General features: G+C 36.5%; 1 protein-coding gene and 1 pseudogene across 1 annotated transcript in view; both read left to right on the forward strand.

Annotated features, from left to right (window-relative positions):
* LOC142350031 (uncharacterized) overlaps window positions 1-4,703 on the forward strand; it is a 131,881-nt gene extending 127,178 nt beyond the window's left edge. Inside the window, exon 15 of the mRNA XM_075401972.1 lies at window positions 3,841-4,703. Within this exon, the coding sequence (XP_075258087.1) occupies window positions 3,841-4,171 (331 nt within the window). The 3' untranslated portion in view covers window positions 4,172-4,703. The remainder of the gene's footprint in view (window positions 1-3,840) is intronic.
* LOC142342488 (uncharacterized) overlaps window positions 1-18,986 on the forward strand; it is a 371,331-nt pseudogene that overhangs the window by 87,535 nt on the left and 264,810 nt on the right.

Genomic DNA, 18,986 nt, shown 5'->3' on the forward strand with positions numbered 1-18,986 from the left:
TGAAAAGCTAATTTTGTTCTCGTCTGATGAGTTAATTCGGACTATGAGTTCTGCTGAGGTAATTGTTGAGGCGATGTGTGGAAGAGATTCCAAAAACATGACGTCACAACCACTTTCGTTTATTTGTTCATGCAATTCCAACTGAAACGCGTGAGTCATGCTGTTGTTCACTTTTAGGGGATTGAGTTTTTTGTTCATTCGCGGGACTAAGGGCTTTAACTTGCATATTTACCAAGAAGTCGCGCCAACTAGTGAGTCTCAGGATACTTTCTGGCTCCAGATAATCTTTAGCATTCGGGAAGTAAATGTTCCGATGATTCAAATACTTTTCGCAATTGCTGAAAATTGGCCGATGTGTCAAACTTTTACAAAATAGCTGCAATTTAGTCCGAAAGTTTTTCATTTTTCTAATTTGTTTGTGAACAAGACAGTTGAAGGCAAGGCGATATAATAGATTTGGCTGCTGTAGTAAAAGTTTGTAAATTTTCCAAATTTTTCAGCAAAAGCTAGTTAATTCATACGTTTAACAATTTTATTCGATAATTCATACGTTGAACAATTGTATCTGATAACTGATTTGTGTAAACGGTTCTCGATAAAATCTTGATGTAAAATTTTGAGCCATTATATACCAGTATATTGCACTTAGGGTAAATCCCAGTATATCCCTCAAGGGGTCATTAAGTCTCAATTTAGTTTCAACTTGTGTAAATAGAAGTATACTTTTCTCATTTTGGGATCCGTTGAAGATTTTAACAAAACTGTTGTCTTTTGAAAAGCTAATTTTGTGCTCGTCTGATGAGTTAATTCGGACTATGAGTTCTGCTGAGGTAATTGTTGAGGCGATGTGTGGAAGAGATTCCGCCCATAGCAACCGGTTGATAAAGAACTTCTTTTCTAATTTCTGTTTTGTCACTAGTTGAGTGTTTATGAGTCTTTCGTCAATTTTCAAGGTCTTTACTTTTGTGTCTGTCTGGTTCAAAGTTTGGGATCGAGAAATGAAGCTTGTATATGGAAATTTGTGTTTTTTTGTAGATCATGTAAATGTTTGATTTATCAGTAAATATTTCATTGCCAAGAATTTTTGTAACGCGTATAGTTTTATGAAAAGGTATCTTTCGTTAACATTTATTTCCAGTTGACATTGATTGCCAGTTAAGTGCATTTGCAGAACTTTTTCACAGTATCAATTAGCACTTCAATCGAATATCTACGGATTGAACGAATAATGTCATCTGCATGAGCTTATGATTCTGAGCTGTTGAACCCTTTAATATGTGGAAAATTGTCTGGACAGCAGCGTAAGGGCTCAGCAGTGAGTATGCGAGTGTGAAAAGTAAATCTGAAAGTGGACAACCTTGCCTAACTCCACGTTATAGCACAATTTTTGGAAAGTTATCCGTTGATATCAATAATTGCTTTCCTTTATAAATTGTTCTTATTGCAGATTTCGTGTAGTGTTCAGCAACAATTTTGTCAAAAAGCGAAGATGTAATATCTGTCTACTTTGTCAAAAGCTTTGAAAAATCCAGATTCACAAGTCTTTTGGTGTTATTGAGTTGCTTATGGGTTTTTCCTGCTTTATTCAATGCTATCTGGATTTGTCTTTTGCTCTGCTCAGATAACCATACTTCTGTTGACCTATTGTCTTCGAGATCTGTAATGGTTCTGGCTGATAGAATGTGTGATGGAATTTTTAGGTCGGTGTTTAGCAAGCTTATTGTTCTAAGGTCATTAACAGTTATTTGATTATCATTTTTAGGCATACGTTTGAGGACTGCATTTTGTTGGCCTTTGGGAAGTTTCTCCGTTCAAATATGTTTTTAAAACTTCTTACAGAAATAAAGCCATCTCTTTAAACATCTTGTAGATTTTTGACGTTATTCCATGTGATCCCGATAAGCTCTGTATTTAGTTTGTTAATTGCTTTTAATACTTCATCAATAATGATTTAATTTACATAGTCTGGTGCTTCAGTTTTGCGTTCATTCAATTTATCAAAAAAGCGAAGAAAATTTTCTTCTTGGTTTTATATTGCGTAAAATGACTTTCGAAAACTTTGATTTCATCCTGATTTGTTGTTACACTTGCACCAACTTTCAGCGTAGTAATATTTTTTTTAGTTTTTGACGTTTCCAAGTTTACATGATTGGGTCAGTTTCTTGAAGTACTTGAACTTAACTTTTTGTTATCTTTATTTATTTTGGAGAATGTCTAGTCATATCGTTTTAGAAATTTCATTGGAGTCATATTTTTCGGCCAAGGTGTTTTTTGTTTTGTGAGCTTAAAAACTTTCGATTTGTTGGTGTGGCCTGGCAGACATCAAGTATGTGGCACTTCATTTCATGTGTCAAACAATTAGTTCCATTTGCTTCTGTTTCTCTTTTTTTTTGCAATGAAATAGAATAATTGATTTTCCAAAAGCTTTGGCGGCATTTTTGCTTTTGTTACTTAGGTGGAAGAACATGTGATCTGAGAAATTACTCCGATCTACTTTAATTTCGTTGTACTGATTTTTTGAATTGTAAAGTAGTATGTTCGTAAAAAAAGATGGCGATCGCTTATCGTAGTGCGTGAAATCAAGTATGTCTAATTGTATGGTTATATAAAAGAGGAGTGCTTTCTCTCTATCCTTTTGCAGCTTGGCAAAATATTTTTGCTCTGTTTTCTTAGCGTCTAAGAAAGGTTGATATGTTTCTCGGACCATCACTGAACGCGTGAAAATCCCCTGTTAAAACAATATATCGTTCAGTGTTCGTTTTTGAGACTTGAGCTCAATTGCTTCATCTTTCAATGTAATGGCTTGTATTCAGATATGCATTGAATACCGTTAGGTTGAGTTGCGTAAAAGTAACTTCACTATGATGTCGTGATTGCATTATTTGACCTTCAGTTTTTAATTCTTCAACGCAGACCGTAACCAATCCTCCTGAAGTTCATTGCAGGCTCTAGATGATAGCGTAATGTGTACTGCTCAAGAACTATTTCGTGTGAGCGAGATATAGCGAGAATGTTGGATTATTTAATTTACAAAATGAATGAAGTTACTCGTGATGAATTGTAGCATATTTCAATTATTTGCGGAACATTTTTCTGGGCTCTTGAGGCTACATGAGTTCAGACAGATAGTTTTGCGCTCAATCATTGTTGTTCTGATACTGGTTGACAACTAACATTGCTGTACTGAGTTTGGTTTTTAAAAAGTAGCCTCTTCGTGAAAAAGATTATGTTAACTTATCGTAGTGCGTGAAATCAAGTACGTCTAGTTCTACGGCTCTATCAGAGAGAAGGGTTTTCTCTGTATCCGTTTGGAGCTTTACAAATTGTTTTACTGTGTTGTCTTAGCTTCTAAGAGTGGGTGATGTGTTTCTCGGATCATGACTGAACGCTTGAAAATCCCCTCTTAAAAGAATATATCGTTGTGTCGATTTTTGAGACTTCAGCTCAATTGTTTCAGTTTTTCAGTATAATCGCTTGTGTTCAGATATACATTGAATAATTTTTCAATCTTTAAAAAAAAATTGCTTCAAAGGCTAATATTGCTGTTCTAGTCGCTTTTTGGTGGGTTGTCGACGCAACTATTTCGGTATCTAACTCATTCTGTGTAAATTTTTGTGTAACTAGATTATCAGGTTTTTAGTGATATAAACTCAAAGTCAAAGGAGCTAAGAGCGTGACACACTGTACCAGTCTTTGGATCTTTATTAAAATCAAGATATTTTCTGATTGTGTTCATAATTCTTCCGTCTCATGGCATATTTTTCACCGGGCGTAATGTAGCAAAAAGAATCATTTTGAAAAGCGCACATATGATTTATGTCAGCTCAATTTGATTTTCAGAAGGGCAGAGTCAATGTCGCAGTCGTCAGTCTGGCCGAACAAGCATCTCGTTGAGCAACCGACCGTGGACCCCAAACGAGCTGATGATTCAACTACTGCATCTTCTGGTTTGCGAGAACCTCGAACTGCGGACGAGGGAATAAACCAGTGTCTGCTGTGTGACAAGACATTCCCGCGAGATGTGAGCCCAGAGGTGTTTAATTCACACATGGAAGAACACTACGGACCCAGCTGTCCCTTCTGTAATTTGCGGTTCCCAAAGACGAAAGTGGGCGAGAGGGATCTGAACAACCACGTGAATGCTCACTTGGCAGAAATGGGTGACATGTGATCTAAAAAGAATGCAAACACTTAACACTAGCGGATTTTTAGCAAAAAAACTCCTGTAGCCACCGCTCATTTAATTAAATTTTCTCATATCCAACAAATGTATCTTCTCAACGGATGTGATTTTTAGATGTGCATATTAGATCTCATTTTAAGTTTGATCGAAACATCAGAAAATTCCCCAAGAGTATTCCATGAATACATGAAGTATTAAATGGGAATTTCGAATTTGCTTCTGCTTTAAATAGTAAAGAGTTGAAAATGGTTTCAGTGGTTGTGCTCTATTTGTTGAATTTTTGATAACTGGTGTCAATATGTTAGTTAGTCTAATGTATGCCTGTTCTCGGCAATCATTTTTCGCGTGCGATAAAAAAAATTGCAAATTAATTAATTGGTAGTATAGATGTATAGATAACACTTTTCAGCTTATCCCTGTATAGATAAATATGCAGCCAACTAACTTATTATCCACTCAACAACTGCATTGTGTTTTTAGTGTTTTAGCCCTCTTTAATTCAAGTCTTTACCTCTTTTAATTTATGACTCCGAGCTCATAGCCCAAGGAAAGGTAATTAATTGGTTTGTGGAAGGAGTAATGAATGGTATGAAGCTAGCTACATAGTGCCATTTAGTCACTATGATTTTAGACCATTAGTTTAAGTCGTTTAAATTTTGTGAGAAAATGAACTCTGGCTTCAGAAAACTTAGGTCTCATTTTTTCAATAATAATAAATAATAAATTGTTTTCAAGTTAGTTGGCATTGCTGTACAAACTAGGCCGCACAGAACCGCCACTTACTTGATAGGTCATCAAAAGGTCCGATGGTCCTCGTCAAGTGATGCCAGTAGCAGTACTAAGAAACTTTAAAAGACAGATTGTCAGATGTTAAAGATGCTAAGGAAATGATCGGCTCAATATATTAACGAAACTATTTGTTGGTTATTGCTAATGTAATTGTCTCTAAAACTATACTGATAACGTTTCAATTCTTTTTTACTCAAGATTTGTACTTCTGAAATGAAATTGGGGTTAAATTTTAATATAAAATTTAACAATTTTCTTATTCTTACTCCTAGTCGTTTAGGGCTAAGTCCACTAACCGCGTTTGTACTTTTTAACTGACGGGATGATGTTCTTTTTAACTCAACTGACTCTATTTCTTTCTTTGTTATAAGCAATTTTAGACTATTTATTTCGCATTCTGATCTAAGTATCTCTGTTAGTTTTTTAAACAGTTCAAAAATGTGCAAATCTTTGATCGAATGCATTTTATACTTTTCTCGATTTTGCAGTGTTGATTCCGTTTTTCTCTTTTTAAAAATGATTCTGGCAATTTGTTTTACTTTTGCTTCTAGAGGCTGACGTGTTGTCTTGCTACTGGTTCCGTAGACTAAAACACCATAATTTAGTATTGGTTGTACGTAAACTTTATATGTTACAAGAAGCTGTGCAGTTGTTAAAATTGATCTCAATTTATAAAACAATCCAGAAAATTTGGACAGTTTCGCACATAATTCGAGGATATGCCGATTAAAATTAAGTTTTTCGTCAATATGTACTCCTAAGTATTTTAAAGACGTTTTTTGACAGATCGCATCATTCTGCAGAATTATCTCTTGTTGAGAAGATTTTCTGATTGCGTTCAAATTCACAAGATGCGTTTTTTCTAAATTGAGTGTCAGTTTGTTTTGCAAAAAATAGTCGGCTACAGATTCTAATGACTTCTCAAATTTTTCTTTACTTGAATACACATTTTGCTTCAAAACAGCGTCATCAGCAAACAAGATTGAAGTTGAGTCACCGCAGAACTCCTGAATATCATTTATATAAACTAGAAAGAGCAGTGGTCCTAGCACCGAGCCCTGCGGCACTCCATATTCTATTGGTAAGAATTCCGACCTAAACTCAACCGATTTGACACATTGTTGTCTGTCACTCAGATAAGATTTCAGTAATTTATGTACAGGTCCTCTCATTCCTATGTTTTCTAGCTTTTCAAGGAGCAAATTTTGTTCAACTGTATCAAATGCTTTCTTCAGATCTATGAAGACAGCCTTCACTTCTTTAAATCCATTTTCCCAGTCTTCTCTGATTCCCTCGAGTAAATTAACTAATGCATCATTAGTCCCTCTATTTTGTCGGAACCCAAATTGATTTTTATTAAGCAAATCGTATTTCTCGAGGAATGCGGTCATTCGATCACAGAGTAATTTTTCTAGTATTTTTCCAATCGTTGGTAATAAACTAATTGGCCTGTAGTTCTGAGCTTCGTAAGCATTCCCGCACTTATGTATAGGAATTGCTACTGCTTTTTTCAAACATTTTGGGAAAGTTCCTTTTTCGAAACACTTATTGACTAGAAACGTCAATGTAGGAACTATAGCATATTCTATTTTTTTAAGTATAAAGTTGTTGAGACCGTCACAATCAGTGCTATATTTTTTTTTTCAATTTTTTAATGACTAGTGATATTTCGGCTTCCTTTGCTGAGGTCAAAAACATGCTGTTTAAAGTTCTTTTTTGTCTTCCGTTTTTTCCAGGATCAATTAATTTATTCGATAAAATTTTTCCGATAGTTGTGAAGTAAATGTTGAAACCTTCAACCTGTTTCTCTGACAACTCTTCGTGTTCTTTTCGCGTATTTCCACTCAATGTTCTCATTGTATTAAAAAAGCTACTGGAATTCTTTTGTGCGTTTCTGTGCAACATTTTCTGATAATAGATTCTTTTGTTTTCTTTTATTTTCTTTCTCAGCTTATTCCTGATTTTATTGAACTTCTCCTTGTTTTTATTATTTTTGTGTCTCAAGAACGTCTGGAATAAGCTCTGTTTTTTGCTGCTAAATTTTTTATACTGTTGTCAATCCAGTTTGGTTGCTGAGAAGGTTTTGATTTTTTCAATGGAATTTAATTGTCAACTTCCTCAATGATAGCCTCTTGAAACTTTTCAAAAGCAAGATCACAATCCAAAGCAAAAAAGTGCGACATAAGTTTGCCTAATTTGTCTCTTATTTTAAAAACCATTTTTTCTAAAATTAAGTGGTTTTCAAGAGCCGTCCAATCCCTGTAAACTTTGTTTTTCAGCGGTACAGTCTTTTCCACGTAGTCAGAGAACACGATTTGGACAGTATAGTGATCCTTTACAGCTGACTTGATGATTTCAATTTCTACTGTCTTCGAGCAGTAAACTACGTCAATATTAGTTCTCGACTTTGCGCTTTCTCTAGTATACCCAACGTTGACATATTCCTTAAGTTGTAAGAACTAAAAATGTCTTCTAATTTTGTAAGCTTGATGTTATTGCTATTATGGTCAATGTTAAAGTCTCCGCAAATAATGTGTAACTGTTCCGGTTCCGGATTTAGTTCTTCAAAAAACATCTGCAAAGTTTCCGATATTTCATTTATACTTGTATTTGGTTTGATATAGATCACTGTTAATAAAAAACGTTTGCCATTTTTTGTGTTGATTTTCACAGTTAAAATTTGAATACTGGTACAGCCAAACTTTTTAATAATTGTTTGTTGTAAGTCCAATCTTACAAAGATCCCAACCCCTCCTCCTTTAGAGGTATTTCGGTTGCTTGTAGCAATCTCCTGGTAGCCATCAAGGTTAATGCACTTTGTGTTACATTGGTCCTTGAGCCACGTTTCCGTCAAACATATTGCTGAAGGTTGACTCTCCTGTTGTTTTATCAACACTTCAAACTCGTTCAAATTTTTGTAGATCGATCTGATGTTTTGCAAGATTATTTTGTTTGCACTCATTTTGAATTTTTTTTCCCTTGAACACATTACCAATTTTTAATTTTCTATCAGGGTTTCAAATGCATTTTTGTCAAACCTAAAAAAGAGAGAAATCTAAAACTTGTAAATTTGGACAAAATATAGAGTAAAAAGAAAAAAGAAGAAAAAAAAATCAATATGAATGTATGAATGTGAATGACCGCGGATATCGCAGGTCTCATTTTTTCAAATGAACAAAGTTATCTGATATTTAAATGAGGGCCAGAACGTTAAGGAATTACTTTAGTCCCTGTTTGTGCAACGCACACGAGGATGAAACGCAATTTTGTTTTTAGAGAAATATACTTAGGTATTCCGCTAGACAAGTTTTTGTGAATTATGGGCTTTGAGTTTCAGAAGTTTGATGTTAGAAAAGTACTAAGCTAAATTGCTTCTATTTTGAGTACTGTAGCGATTGTTCTATGGTTGCTGGAAATAGTATTTCATAACACAAATTTTATTTTTGCCCTCGGTTGAAGTTTGCAGTAAATGCTGTTGTTTGACTTTTTTGCCTGACCGTTTTACATACTTGTTCGCACGTTTGCTTGATTCAATTTTTCGGGTGTAAATTGAGGCACACGAAGATTAACTTGATCATATCTCTATCAATTTAAGCAGCAATTTGAGTTTTGAATTCACATCTTTGAGCAATTTAAAGTTTCGTGGACAGCACTTAGTGCCTTTTAAAACTGACTAGCTTCTATATGTATTGTCTCTAATCCTGTAATTTTTCTACCTCTTGGAGTTAAAATTAATCTGTCTCCAGTCGATAAAAAAACTAAACGGATTTACTGTTGGCACTGATCTTGCTTCTTAAGCAGTTGAACATGCAATTTTGCGACTCCATTTTTTTCGTTCGGGAGCTACACTGATTTGACGGCATTGTACTACTTCTTAGCCTTAAAAAAATTTCACTCTTAAAGCTGTGTAGAGGGTAATAACAATTAAATTATTGAAGTTAATAATCCTATATATTAAACGCGTTAGCTCTAAAATGGGACAAAATGTTTGCATGTTTAAGGGGCCTCTCGAAGCGAATGCTTTAGAGCCGCATTGAGCAGCATGAAGCGAACATTTTGAGAGAGGTCAGTAACCTAAAAGGCTCAAGGTACATGGGTGAGAACGGAACATGGGTCAGACTGTTAGCCATGTGCAGTTACCACGAGGCTAAGGGGGCTTGAAGGTATGCTTGCCCAGAGGGAGGATTCACTGTCCTGGGTACTACGTTTTTTAATTGCTCCAGAATTGAGTTTGAAGTTCTTATTGTAAACTTGTCACTTCAGTTTTTGAGTAAAGTTTTAACCGTACGGATTCCATGCTATTCTAGAAGACTTTTAGCTTTCAACTAAATTTTTCACACTTTACTGCGTGATTTTTGCGTGATATCAAATGCTCTCAATCTGAAATATGTTTATTGATACGATATAAGCGATTGTAAGCAAAGGTGGTATGTAGTCGTTATAGCGCAGTTGGTAAGATGGATGACTGTTAAGCTCAGGGTCGAGGGTTCGAACCCGTGTCGGGTACCCTCCCTTTTTAGGCATCAAAATTTCTAGTCAACTCCATGCCGCCTGTTGTTCGAGAGCATTTCTTGCGACGCTGATTCGTTTTATGTTCCTGTCTGTTTGGTGGATAAATTTCTAATCCTATCCGTTTGTAGACATGAAAATTTCTAATCAACACCCTGCGATGCGAGTTGGTTTATGTTCCCGTGTGTTTTGGGGATGAAAAATGGCAATTGTTTTCTCCTTGTAGCAATTCTTCTTTCCATTCGCTTGGACTTTTCTTTGTTTTGTTTTTTTTGAACGATCGTTTTTCGTAAACCACTCGGATTTTCCAGTTAGTATTGTTGCCCCTAAACGATTTTTAGAGCAATCATTTTTCTTCTCTTTCTCTCTCTCTGTTTCTCTCTATTGCTCTGTGTGTTTGTGTGTGTGTGTTTCGTCCTCTTTCCTCCGTTCTGTTTCTCTCTCTCATTCTCTCCCTATCTCCTTTTCCCGTCTTTGCGTTTCTCTTTCTCTCTCTCTCTCTCCCTTTGTTTTTTTCGCCATTTTTCTCTTCTCAAATTTAATGATCAAGAAAACCAGTTTAGCAAATAGTCACCCCACGAAACGGGAAGAGAAAACAGAATACACCAAGAGATTCAAACAGACTGAAGTGGAAAAATCAAGCATTTTTCTCTGTCCTCCATTGGATAACCACGGGTTGAGTTTCATTTTATAGCTGTTGATTTGCGGTTCTATTACCATTGTCCATAAATTTACTACGAAACTAAGTTTTGAGCAGTTTTAGTCGTATTGTCTAATCTTCCTCTATTATATTAAACATCAGTCGCAATTGAGCACAATCGTTAACATTGCTCCTATCGTAACATATTCTGGGGGTCCTTAATCATGCAACCTAGCGCATAATCAATGCGTTTTGAGACGCGCTTTGCCATCCTATTTAAGCTCCTATTATGCACACTTTTGCGCTCATTAAGCATGTGGTATAGCAAAAACAAGCGGGTCACAAACGCCCTTGTCCAGAAATTTGCTGTAGAAAGAGCAAAGGGCAAGTGCAATACGCACAGTTAGCGTGATTGGTGAGACCTATGGCTGTTAAGCGAGGGATATGGGTTCGAGCCCGAGTCGGTGCAAAACAAACCTTAATTTTTTTAAACCTCCTATTCGTGTAAATGATTTTCTTGTTATTGTTTTGCGGGCCTGCTGGTTAAGAATTAATGCTAGCTGAAACATACTCTAGGTCACTTTTTTGTACGCGCATTTGGTTTTAGCAGCGGAAATTGCTGAAGGGACAAAATTAATTGAGTCGAGCATATTTTACACCACTGAACCCAACTTTTTTGTTTGCGAATCGCTTGGTGTGGTCGTTAGTAATTAGGCAGACAAAATTAAATACGTTTCTGAGTTTCCTAGACTGGGCGTTTTTATAGTCACTCCTAATTGCAGTTATTTTTGAAACTCAAGAGCAGAGAATTATATCTGAAAATAGGTTCAGACTTTTAAACCAAAATGGTTTTGAAAAGGATTCAGGGAAACAAAAATATGGCAGCTTATGATTTTGAAATATGGCTTTGCAATTGAAAGATTAGCAAAATCGAAATAAAACGTTTAAAAGGCTCGGGTTATTTGATATCGAACACAGATTGAAGCAATTAAAGCGGTGTCTGTCGCTTGACCGTTCTATTGTGCGCTACTCAAAAATTTTGTTCTTTTTGTGCGATTTGAATAGCAAGAAATCAGAATTTTAGTTTGTTTCTAAATTGAAAGCGATTGTGAGTATTGACCATACATAGCTGTGAAGACAATCTTGCGTGTTGGTTAAAGACCCAAGATTCTCGAGGGTTCGAACTCTTCCCTATGTTTTAGCACCAGAAAAGATTTTCTATCCCATGCCCCGTCTCACTTGTCTCCATTGCCAGTCATTCGAGAGCTACTCGTTCGACGTTGGTTTATTCTTTCAAGATATACGCTAAAGTAACTTCTAAAAAAATCAACCGGAATTTTTCCCGACAAAATCATATGGTGAAAAAACAATTTCCACAATGGACAGGAACGTGAACGACAAGTATATCACAAAACGTTTTGTTAATTTTTTATAACTCTTTTTGGATAAGTTGGTACCAGAGAACATTAATATCCACTATCAAATCATCAGCTCTTGAAATATTCATCATTTGATTTTTTGAGAACTTGGACTCAAATGAGCATTGAAGTTTTGTATAAAAATTATCAGCTATTCAAAAGTATGCTTCACTTTCACTGTAAAACTAATAGATTGAGATAACAATTTTAATTTTTTATAGATCTTATATGAACAGTAGTTTATTAGGATAAAGTCTGAAGTATTTCAGCTATGAATTCTAGCAAATGTCATTTGAGGTATAGTGGAAGCTTCAAGCACTCCTTTGAGGATTCAAAACTTCAACTAATAATTCGATAATAAATTCGGGTTTTAAATCTAAGGACATGTTATTGTTATTTAAACAAACACATTACTTAAATTTGAGAGGACATCAGATAGCTTATATAGCCTAGTCGAGTGATGCCTTGAATCAGTTTTCATCAGCAATTAACAGTGACCTGTTACAAGCACATAAGAAATAATTCTAGTTGCAACGAAGCATCGAAAAATTTTTAACAACAAACAAAGAACGAGACAGTATGACAACAAACTATGGGTAACTTAATAGAAAAGCGAGAGCAAGTCAGCATTACCTTGTATGTAGTTTTAACGCTGGAAAAAAGAAAACATTTTATTTTAGATTTTTCTAACTGTATTATGTGTTGTGCTTAATTAGGTTCAAGCTTAAGCATTGCATTTGAAAATTTCCTGGCCCGGACCCTTATTGATTTACCGTTATTTCCTGTTTTGTTGTTAGAAGGTTTTATTGATTTAGCCTTATTTCTTATTTTAGATAAAAGTTGAATTTCAGCAGGCGTGATTATTAAATTTATTTCTTCTAAATGACTTTCACGTCTCCAGGTCTTTACTAGTAGTTTCATTAATTCCTTCAAATGAAGCTATTTCAGTGTTAGAATATGACATTTTTCTCTTAAACTACTAACTGAATCATTTTTTTTTTAATCCAGGTACAATGCTCAGCAAATGCTTCAATTTTAATTTGAGTGGATCCAATGCAGTTTTACAAGCCGCGACGCATATTAAAACAGCATATTGAATAATTGGCTGTTGTGATAACCCTGACTATAGGGTACAATCGTGCTGTGAATCCACGTAGATTTAGATGTATGGATTCGAGGTACGAATCCAAGTTTCCAACGTCAATTGGATTGTTACTTTTAGAATTGACTACAATCGCGGTGCGAATGTAGACAAATTAAATGATGATGGATTTCTCCTTCAAATCCGCTAAGCTTTCATCTAGTGGAAAAGAGATTAGATTGTGAACGACTGAATTCAGTAAGAAGATTCAAAAGAATGAATAGTTGAGTAAAAGTGGGAGGTGTGAACAGTATGAAATAATGACTTTTTAGTCGGCGGTAATTTATAATTATGTGAACATTGACTTTTAGTTTTACAAGGACAAGTATAAATTAATTAAGTACAATTTTTTAAATGAGAACTAAATTATGGTACAACCGTACCACATATCCTGCGCTGAGCGAAAAATTTTAAACTGCATCAGTATAAAATTTAGAATAATATTAAAATATGTACTGGTTATTATAGATAGTATACATAGTGAGTAACGATAAATGAGTGCCGTAGGATTAGTGTATTTGAGTCTCGAATGTAAGAGAAAACGAACATAATGGAAACTGACGACATATGCAGTAAATTTTATGCACGCGATATAAATTAATGCACAAACGTGATGCGAATCCATCCAACTTTATAATACGCGAATTAGCGTTACAAATGCAACATCAAATTAAAGGAATGTAGAACTAACACACAATGAGAATTAAAATTAAACGAAAACATGAAATGAATGGAAAAGCAGGGCAATTCCGAAATGATTTTAACAATTACAGATTGGAAATAATTCAATAAGTTTACAATGACAGTTTGAAATAGTTTTAGTTTAAATTTGGTTTTCCGCATCGAATACACTCATGCTAACTTCACGAGCGTAATCGTCGTAATTGTATTCTTCAGGAGACCAAGTTCCCACTGGTGGTGGTGCAGAGGGGCTTGCAATCGTCAATTCATAGTCTGTTTCGGGAACTGGCGGCCGTGTAGCTTCTTCATGGAGAATTGTTTCGATCACCGGATTTGTTCGTTTCGGTTTCTTGGAAACCGGAGCTGTTGAATCGTCACTAACCGAATTGACCGAACTTTCGAATTTGTAATAGTCTGGGGCTCGTCGGTTTCGTTTAGTACTAGTATTTGAGGGAGACGTGGTTGAAGACGTTACTGAAGGGGCAGCAACAGACGATGCATTTGACGTGTTCAGACTCACCGATGTGTTACGTGACCGTTTTCCACCGACTTGGGGCTTTCGTGGTTTTTGTGCCAACATTGCTTTTGAGATGTTGCTATTTGCAGATGACACGCCCGATGCTGCATCTGACTGTGTTGGACGGTGTCGAATTTTGATCTCCCCGCGAAACTTCTTCTTTAAGTCCGTCGTGTGCTGTGCGATTTTTTCTTCCGTGGTTTTATCGTAAGGGAGGGGTCGACGTTGCGCATATTGCCATAGTTCAGTATTCCTTTCGGCGCGAGTACCGAATTTAGCAATATCGCTATTGCGAACACTTACTTCAGGTACTCCTGGTTCTTTGATGACGGTTGTCGTATCTGATGTACGAACAACCGTACTTCCTGGTGCCAGTGTTTCCCAAAGACCGCGAAGGTCTCGTTTGGAGCGTATAGTCACCTTGCGAGCGAGCTTCAAGTCCAGTGACTTTTCCGATCTGGGGATGGGGTTATTCAGTTTTGGATGAAATATGAAGCGAGAGACAGATTTGTTGTGTTCGCCGTTGTAGCGGCGTCCGGCGTCAACTTGTGCCCTTTGCATTGCCTCTTCAATTAGGATGTCGCTTCTGTCTCCCGTCACCCATCCATTTTCATCCAGGTAGTCCTCAACAGGGACAGTATCAGCGTCTAAATAGTGGTGAAGAATGTTTTCATATGACAGATTAGATGATTTAGGTGTTGTACTTATGTTACTTAGTGGTGTGTTTGGCTTTCGTCCAAAGTGTGCTTGGAAAGGTGTTACATTTGTAGTCTTTTGTTTACATATACGTAATTGATATACAGTTGACTTTATTGCTTCTTTAATTGTGAATGTTTTATTTCTATTGTCTAATTTCATGCAGCCTAAGCGTCGTTTAATTGTTTGTATCAAACGCTCCACTAATCCTATAGCTCTATGATCGTTTACAGGGGCAGGTAGTATGTTAATATTATGTTGTTTGCAAAAGTTTTTAACTTTATAACCTATTAAACATCGTGCTTGATCAAGTCTAATATTTCTGGGAACACCGTGGATTTGAATGTAATCGTCTAAAAATTTTAGTACATTTGGTCCATTAGCTTTATCAAATACTTCTACAGAAGGATGTTTGGAAAAACGATCAATACATGCAAGAAAATATGTATCTTGATCTTTTTCATTCGTGATAGGACCTCCAAAGTCAATCTGTATTTCTTCATTTGGCTCTGTACATGGCAATAAAGGTTTCCAATTAGACGCCGGAATAACAGGTTTAAGGTTCTTACCAATATCCGTGCAAGGCTTGCACGTGGCCGCTTTATTTAAAATTTCGCGGTGCATGTACGGCCAGAACGCGTATTGGCCAAGCGTTATCATCCCCGAACTTCCTGGATGCGTTAAGTGGAGGCTTTCCAAGACCGCGTCTTGAATGGAGTGTGGAATCGCAACGCGTTCGTCCACACAAACACATCCTGAGCGTACGTGCAAGTCTCGCCAGTACGAGAATAGGTACGGGTTGACTTCCTTGCATCTCTGGGGGTCATCTTGAAGTATGCAATCCCGTACCTCCTTCAGAACTGCGTCCTTGCTGGTCAGTACTGCCAGAAAGCCTTTTGTGAACAACTGTGTGAAGTTGTTCTCAAACACCTCTTCTTTTGACAATTCGACACTAGGGGAAGGGTGTCCATCATTTGAAGATCGGGTCGTTCCTGAATTTGGAGTGGATTGAAATGTCACTCGGCTGTGGGTAGGGGGAGTTTGCGGGTTTCGGCTGTGTGAAGGAGAAGTACTCATTTTGTGGTTTTCAATTACGTGGATATGAGTTTGGTTGGATCTAGTATTTAATTGTGACTGGATTTGAGTTGGATTTGTACTGGTATTAGAATGAGATTGCAATTGTGCTGCGTGTGCAGAGTATTTAAGAAGCAACTGATTTGTGTTTCGATTAATGGCAGAAAGCAAATTGGAATAGTTTGTTGAGCGAGGATGTGAGGCACGTGTGGAATGTGTGTTAATGACGCTGTTAAAGTGTCGTGATTGGCAGGTTTGTGGTGTGGTATTTACATAAATTGCTGCAATTGCGTCACGAATGCGGGTAATTGTTGCTACCGCAAATTCCTCGTCATATTTGTTTGTAACTTTTGCTTTTTGATTTGGTTGGCGGGAAATATAATCTACCAGCCCCATTTTTGCACCAGGGATATGTTCAATGTTAAAGTCAAAAGGTAAAAGACGATCAATCCATCGTGTTAATCTACTATTATAAGATTTGTTTGATCTGTGTTCTTTCATGATTGAGAGTAATGCTCGATGATCTGTGATGATTGTAAATGATTTGCCAAATAAATAATATTTAAAATATTCGACGGACCACACAACACCTAGTAATTCAAGTTCGTTAATGCTATAACGTTCCTCATTTGAGTTAAGGAATCGAGATGCAAATGCAACTGTATGCCAACCTGTAGGTGAACGTTGTTCTAGTGCTGCTCCTAACCCTGCTCTAGAAGCATCGCATTTGATCCGCGTTTCCAAGTGAGGATTGTAGTGTGTGTTTTCTGTGGCGTTTGCTACTCTATTTTTAATTGCTAGGAAATGTGTGTCATGTTCTATGTTCCAAATAAATTTTGTGTTCTTTTTTAATAATGGACGAAGAGGATGACATAATTGGGATAAGTTAGGAATGAATTTACCAAGGTAGTGTACAGAACCTGAAAATGATCGGAGTTGTTTTAAATTTTTAGGTGCTGTTAGTGATGCGATTGCCGCTGTTTTTGACTCAAGTGGAGCTATTCCAGATTGCTGAATTTATGTCCTAACCATTCTATTTCGGTTTTTGCAAAATGACATTTAGGTAAGTTGATTCGTAGATTATCCTCATCTAATTTTTGTAAGCACTGGTAAACAAGTTTTAAGTGGTCTTCTTTGGACCCACGGCTAACCACTATAATGTCATCTAGAAAGCAGTAAGTATTTTTTAGTCCGACTGAAGTATAGTCCATTGCTTTTTGGAAAGCTGCTGGCATATCAATTAAACCGTAGAAACCTGTAATGAACCGATATGTTCCCGTTCTCTCACCGCTGATAATATTAAAGTTACAATGTCTGGCCGTTTCCGGGTCTAATTTAAGTTGGCGGTGTGCGTACTTCAAATCCAGTGTAGAATAATATGCTGTTTCCTGTGATGCGGATGTGTTTAAGTTTTGCTGAATTGTGTCAATCAAATTATCAATATTTGGCATTTGATATTCGTTTTTGTGAATAGACTTATTTAAAATTTTTGAATCTAGTGCTAATTTAACTGTTTTATCTCTTTTAACTGTAATAACTATAGGTGAGATGAAATTTTTGTCGGAACAACTATTTAATTTTATGATGTGTTTTTCATCAAGTAATTTTTTAAGTTCTATATTAACTAATGGCTGTAAATTAATAGGTACTCGTCTTCCATTTTGATGAGTAGGTGTAAATTCACTATGAAATGTACACTTTACTGAATGTTTTAAAGATTTACCGACGCGGGTGATGAGTTCAGGAAAGTCAAAAGAAATTTGCCGCTTAATTGGGCATTGATTTTGATCAATGTTTGCCACTTGTTTTGATTGGATTACTGATGTCGTGGTGCCGACTGTAGCCGCTTCCGAAATTGAGTCATCTACGTAATTGACTCGAGATCTAGGTTTGTTAGCTTGTTTTGGTTTTCGACAAAACTTAGCGAAATGGTTAGAGATTCCACAATTTTTACATATTTTCCCACGAGCGGGACAATTTTGTCTATGAGAGGGAGTCCAACCATACCCACAATTTGGACAGATTGTCGGTTTTACGAATTGATTTGTAGATGGTCGCTTTCTATTCCACGATCCTTGGACATTGTTTATCGAGTGAACTTCATTAGTTGAATTGGTTGTTGAGGTTCCAGAGATTTTTAGTTGTGTTTGTATGCCCATTTCGATACTGATCGCAACTTCGAGAGCTTTTTTAGGTTCTCGTGTTTCTTTTAGCAATTCTCTTTGGATTTCTCCATCTTGCATGTTAGCGATAAACACATCCCGTATTATCGATTCCTCACGGCTTCCTAAATCACAATTTAGGGAAAGTTCTCGAAGGCACCCGTAGAACTTTTCCACTGGTTCGCCTTTCATTTGTTTTCGAGATATGAATGTATATCTGTCAAATGTAATATTCCTTTGTTTGGTGAACACTTCATCAAGGCATTCCCAAAGAACTTTCATGGTCACTCTGTCAATTTGAATACTTGGTTCCTGTGAACCAAAAATTCGTCTCCCTTCAACTCCCAGGCTGAGATACGTTAGGGATACTGCTTTACTGTCACAGTATTTCCAAGGCTTTTCCCCACATAGTATGCCCACAAGTTCTGCTTTCTGGCATCGGTTAAGCCATGAGTTTTTTAGCTGTTCATTCCTAGTACGTCTGTCTCTTTCGCTTTGAGCAGTGCTGTTTTGAACGTCCTCCTCGTAGATGGGTTCTGGAGGTAGGGTAACTTTGTCTAGGGGGTCATCAAGAAGAGTACGATTGATATTCCTTCTTTAGCCATGATGGCTAACTTTAGCATGACCTGCCATCTGTCCCATTGCAATGGAGGTTCCAACGTCGGTTTTTCCCAAAAGGGCTCGATTCCCAAGAGTGCGCGTTCTTTTGTAGCTGACTGCGCCATGTGATAACCCTGACTATAGGGTACAATCGTGCTGTGAATCCACGTAGATTTAGATGTATGGATTCGAGGTACGAATCCAAGTTTCCAACGTCAATTGGATTGTTACTTTTAGAATTGACTACAATCGCGGTGCGAATGTAGACAAATTAAATGATGATGGATTTCTCCTTCAAATCCGCTAAGCTTTTATCTAGTAGAAAAAAGATTAGATTGTGAACGACTGAATTCAGTAAGAAGATTCAAAAGAATGAATAGTTGAGTAAAAGTGGGAGGTGTGAACAGTATGAAATAATGACTTTTTAGTCGGCGGTAATTTATAATTATGTGAACATTGACTTTTAGTTTTACAAGGACAAGTATAAATTAATTAAGTACAATTTACTAAATGAGAACTAAATTATGGTACAACCGTACCACAGCTGTACATAACTTTTGTAACATAGGAGTAATT

Source organism: Convolutriloba macropyga, chromosome 1 (genome assembly GCF_964194025.1).
Source record: "Convolutriloba macropyga chromosome 1, txConMacr16.3, whole genome shotgun sequence".
Taxonomy (NCBI): domain Eukaryota; kingdom Metazoa; phylum Xenacoelomorpha; order Acoela; family Convolutidae; genus Convolutriloba; species Convolutriloba macropyga.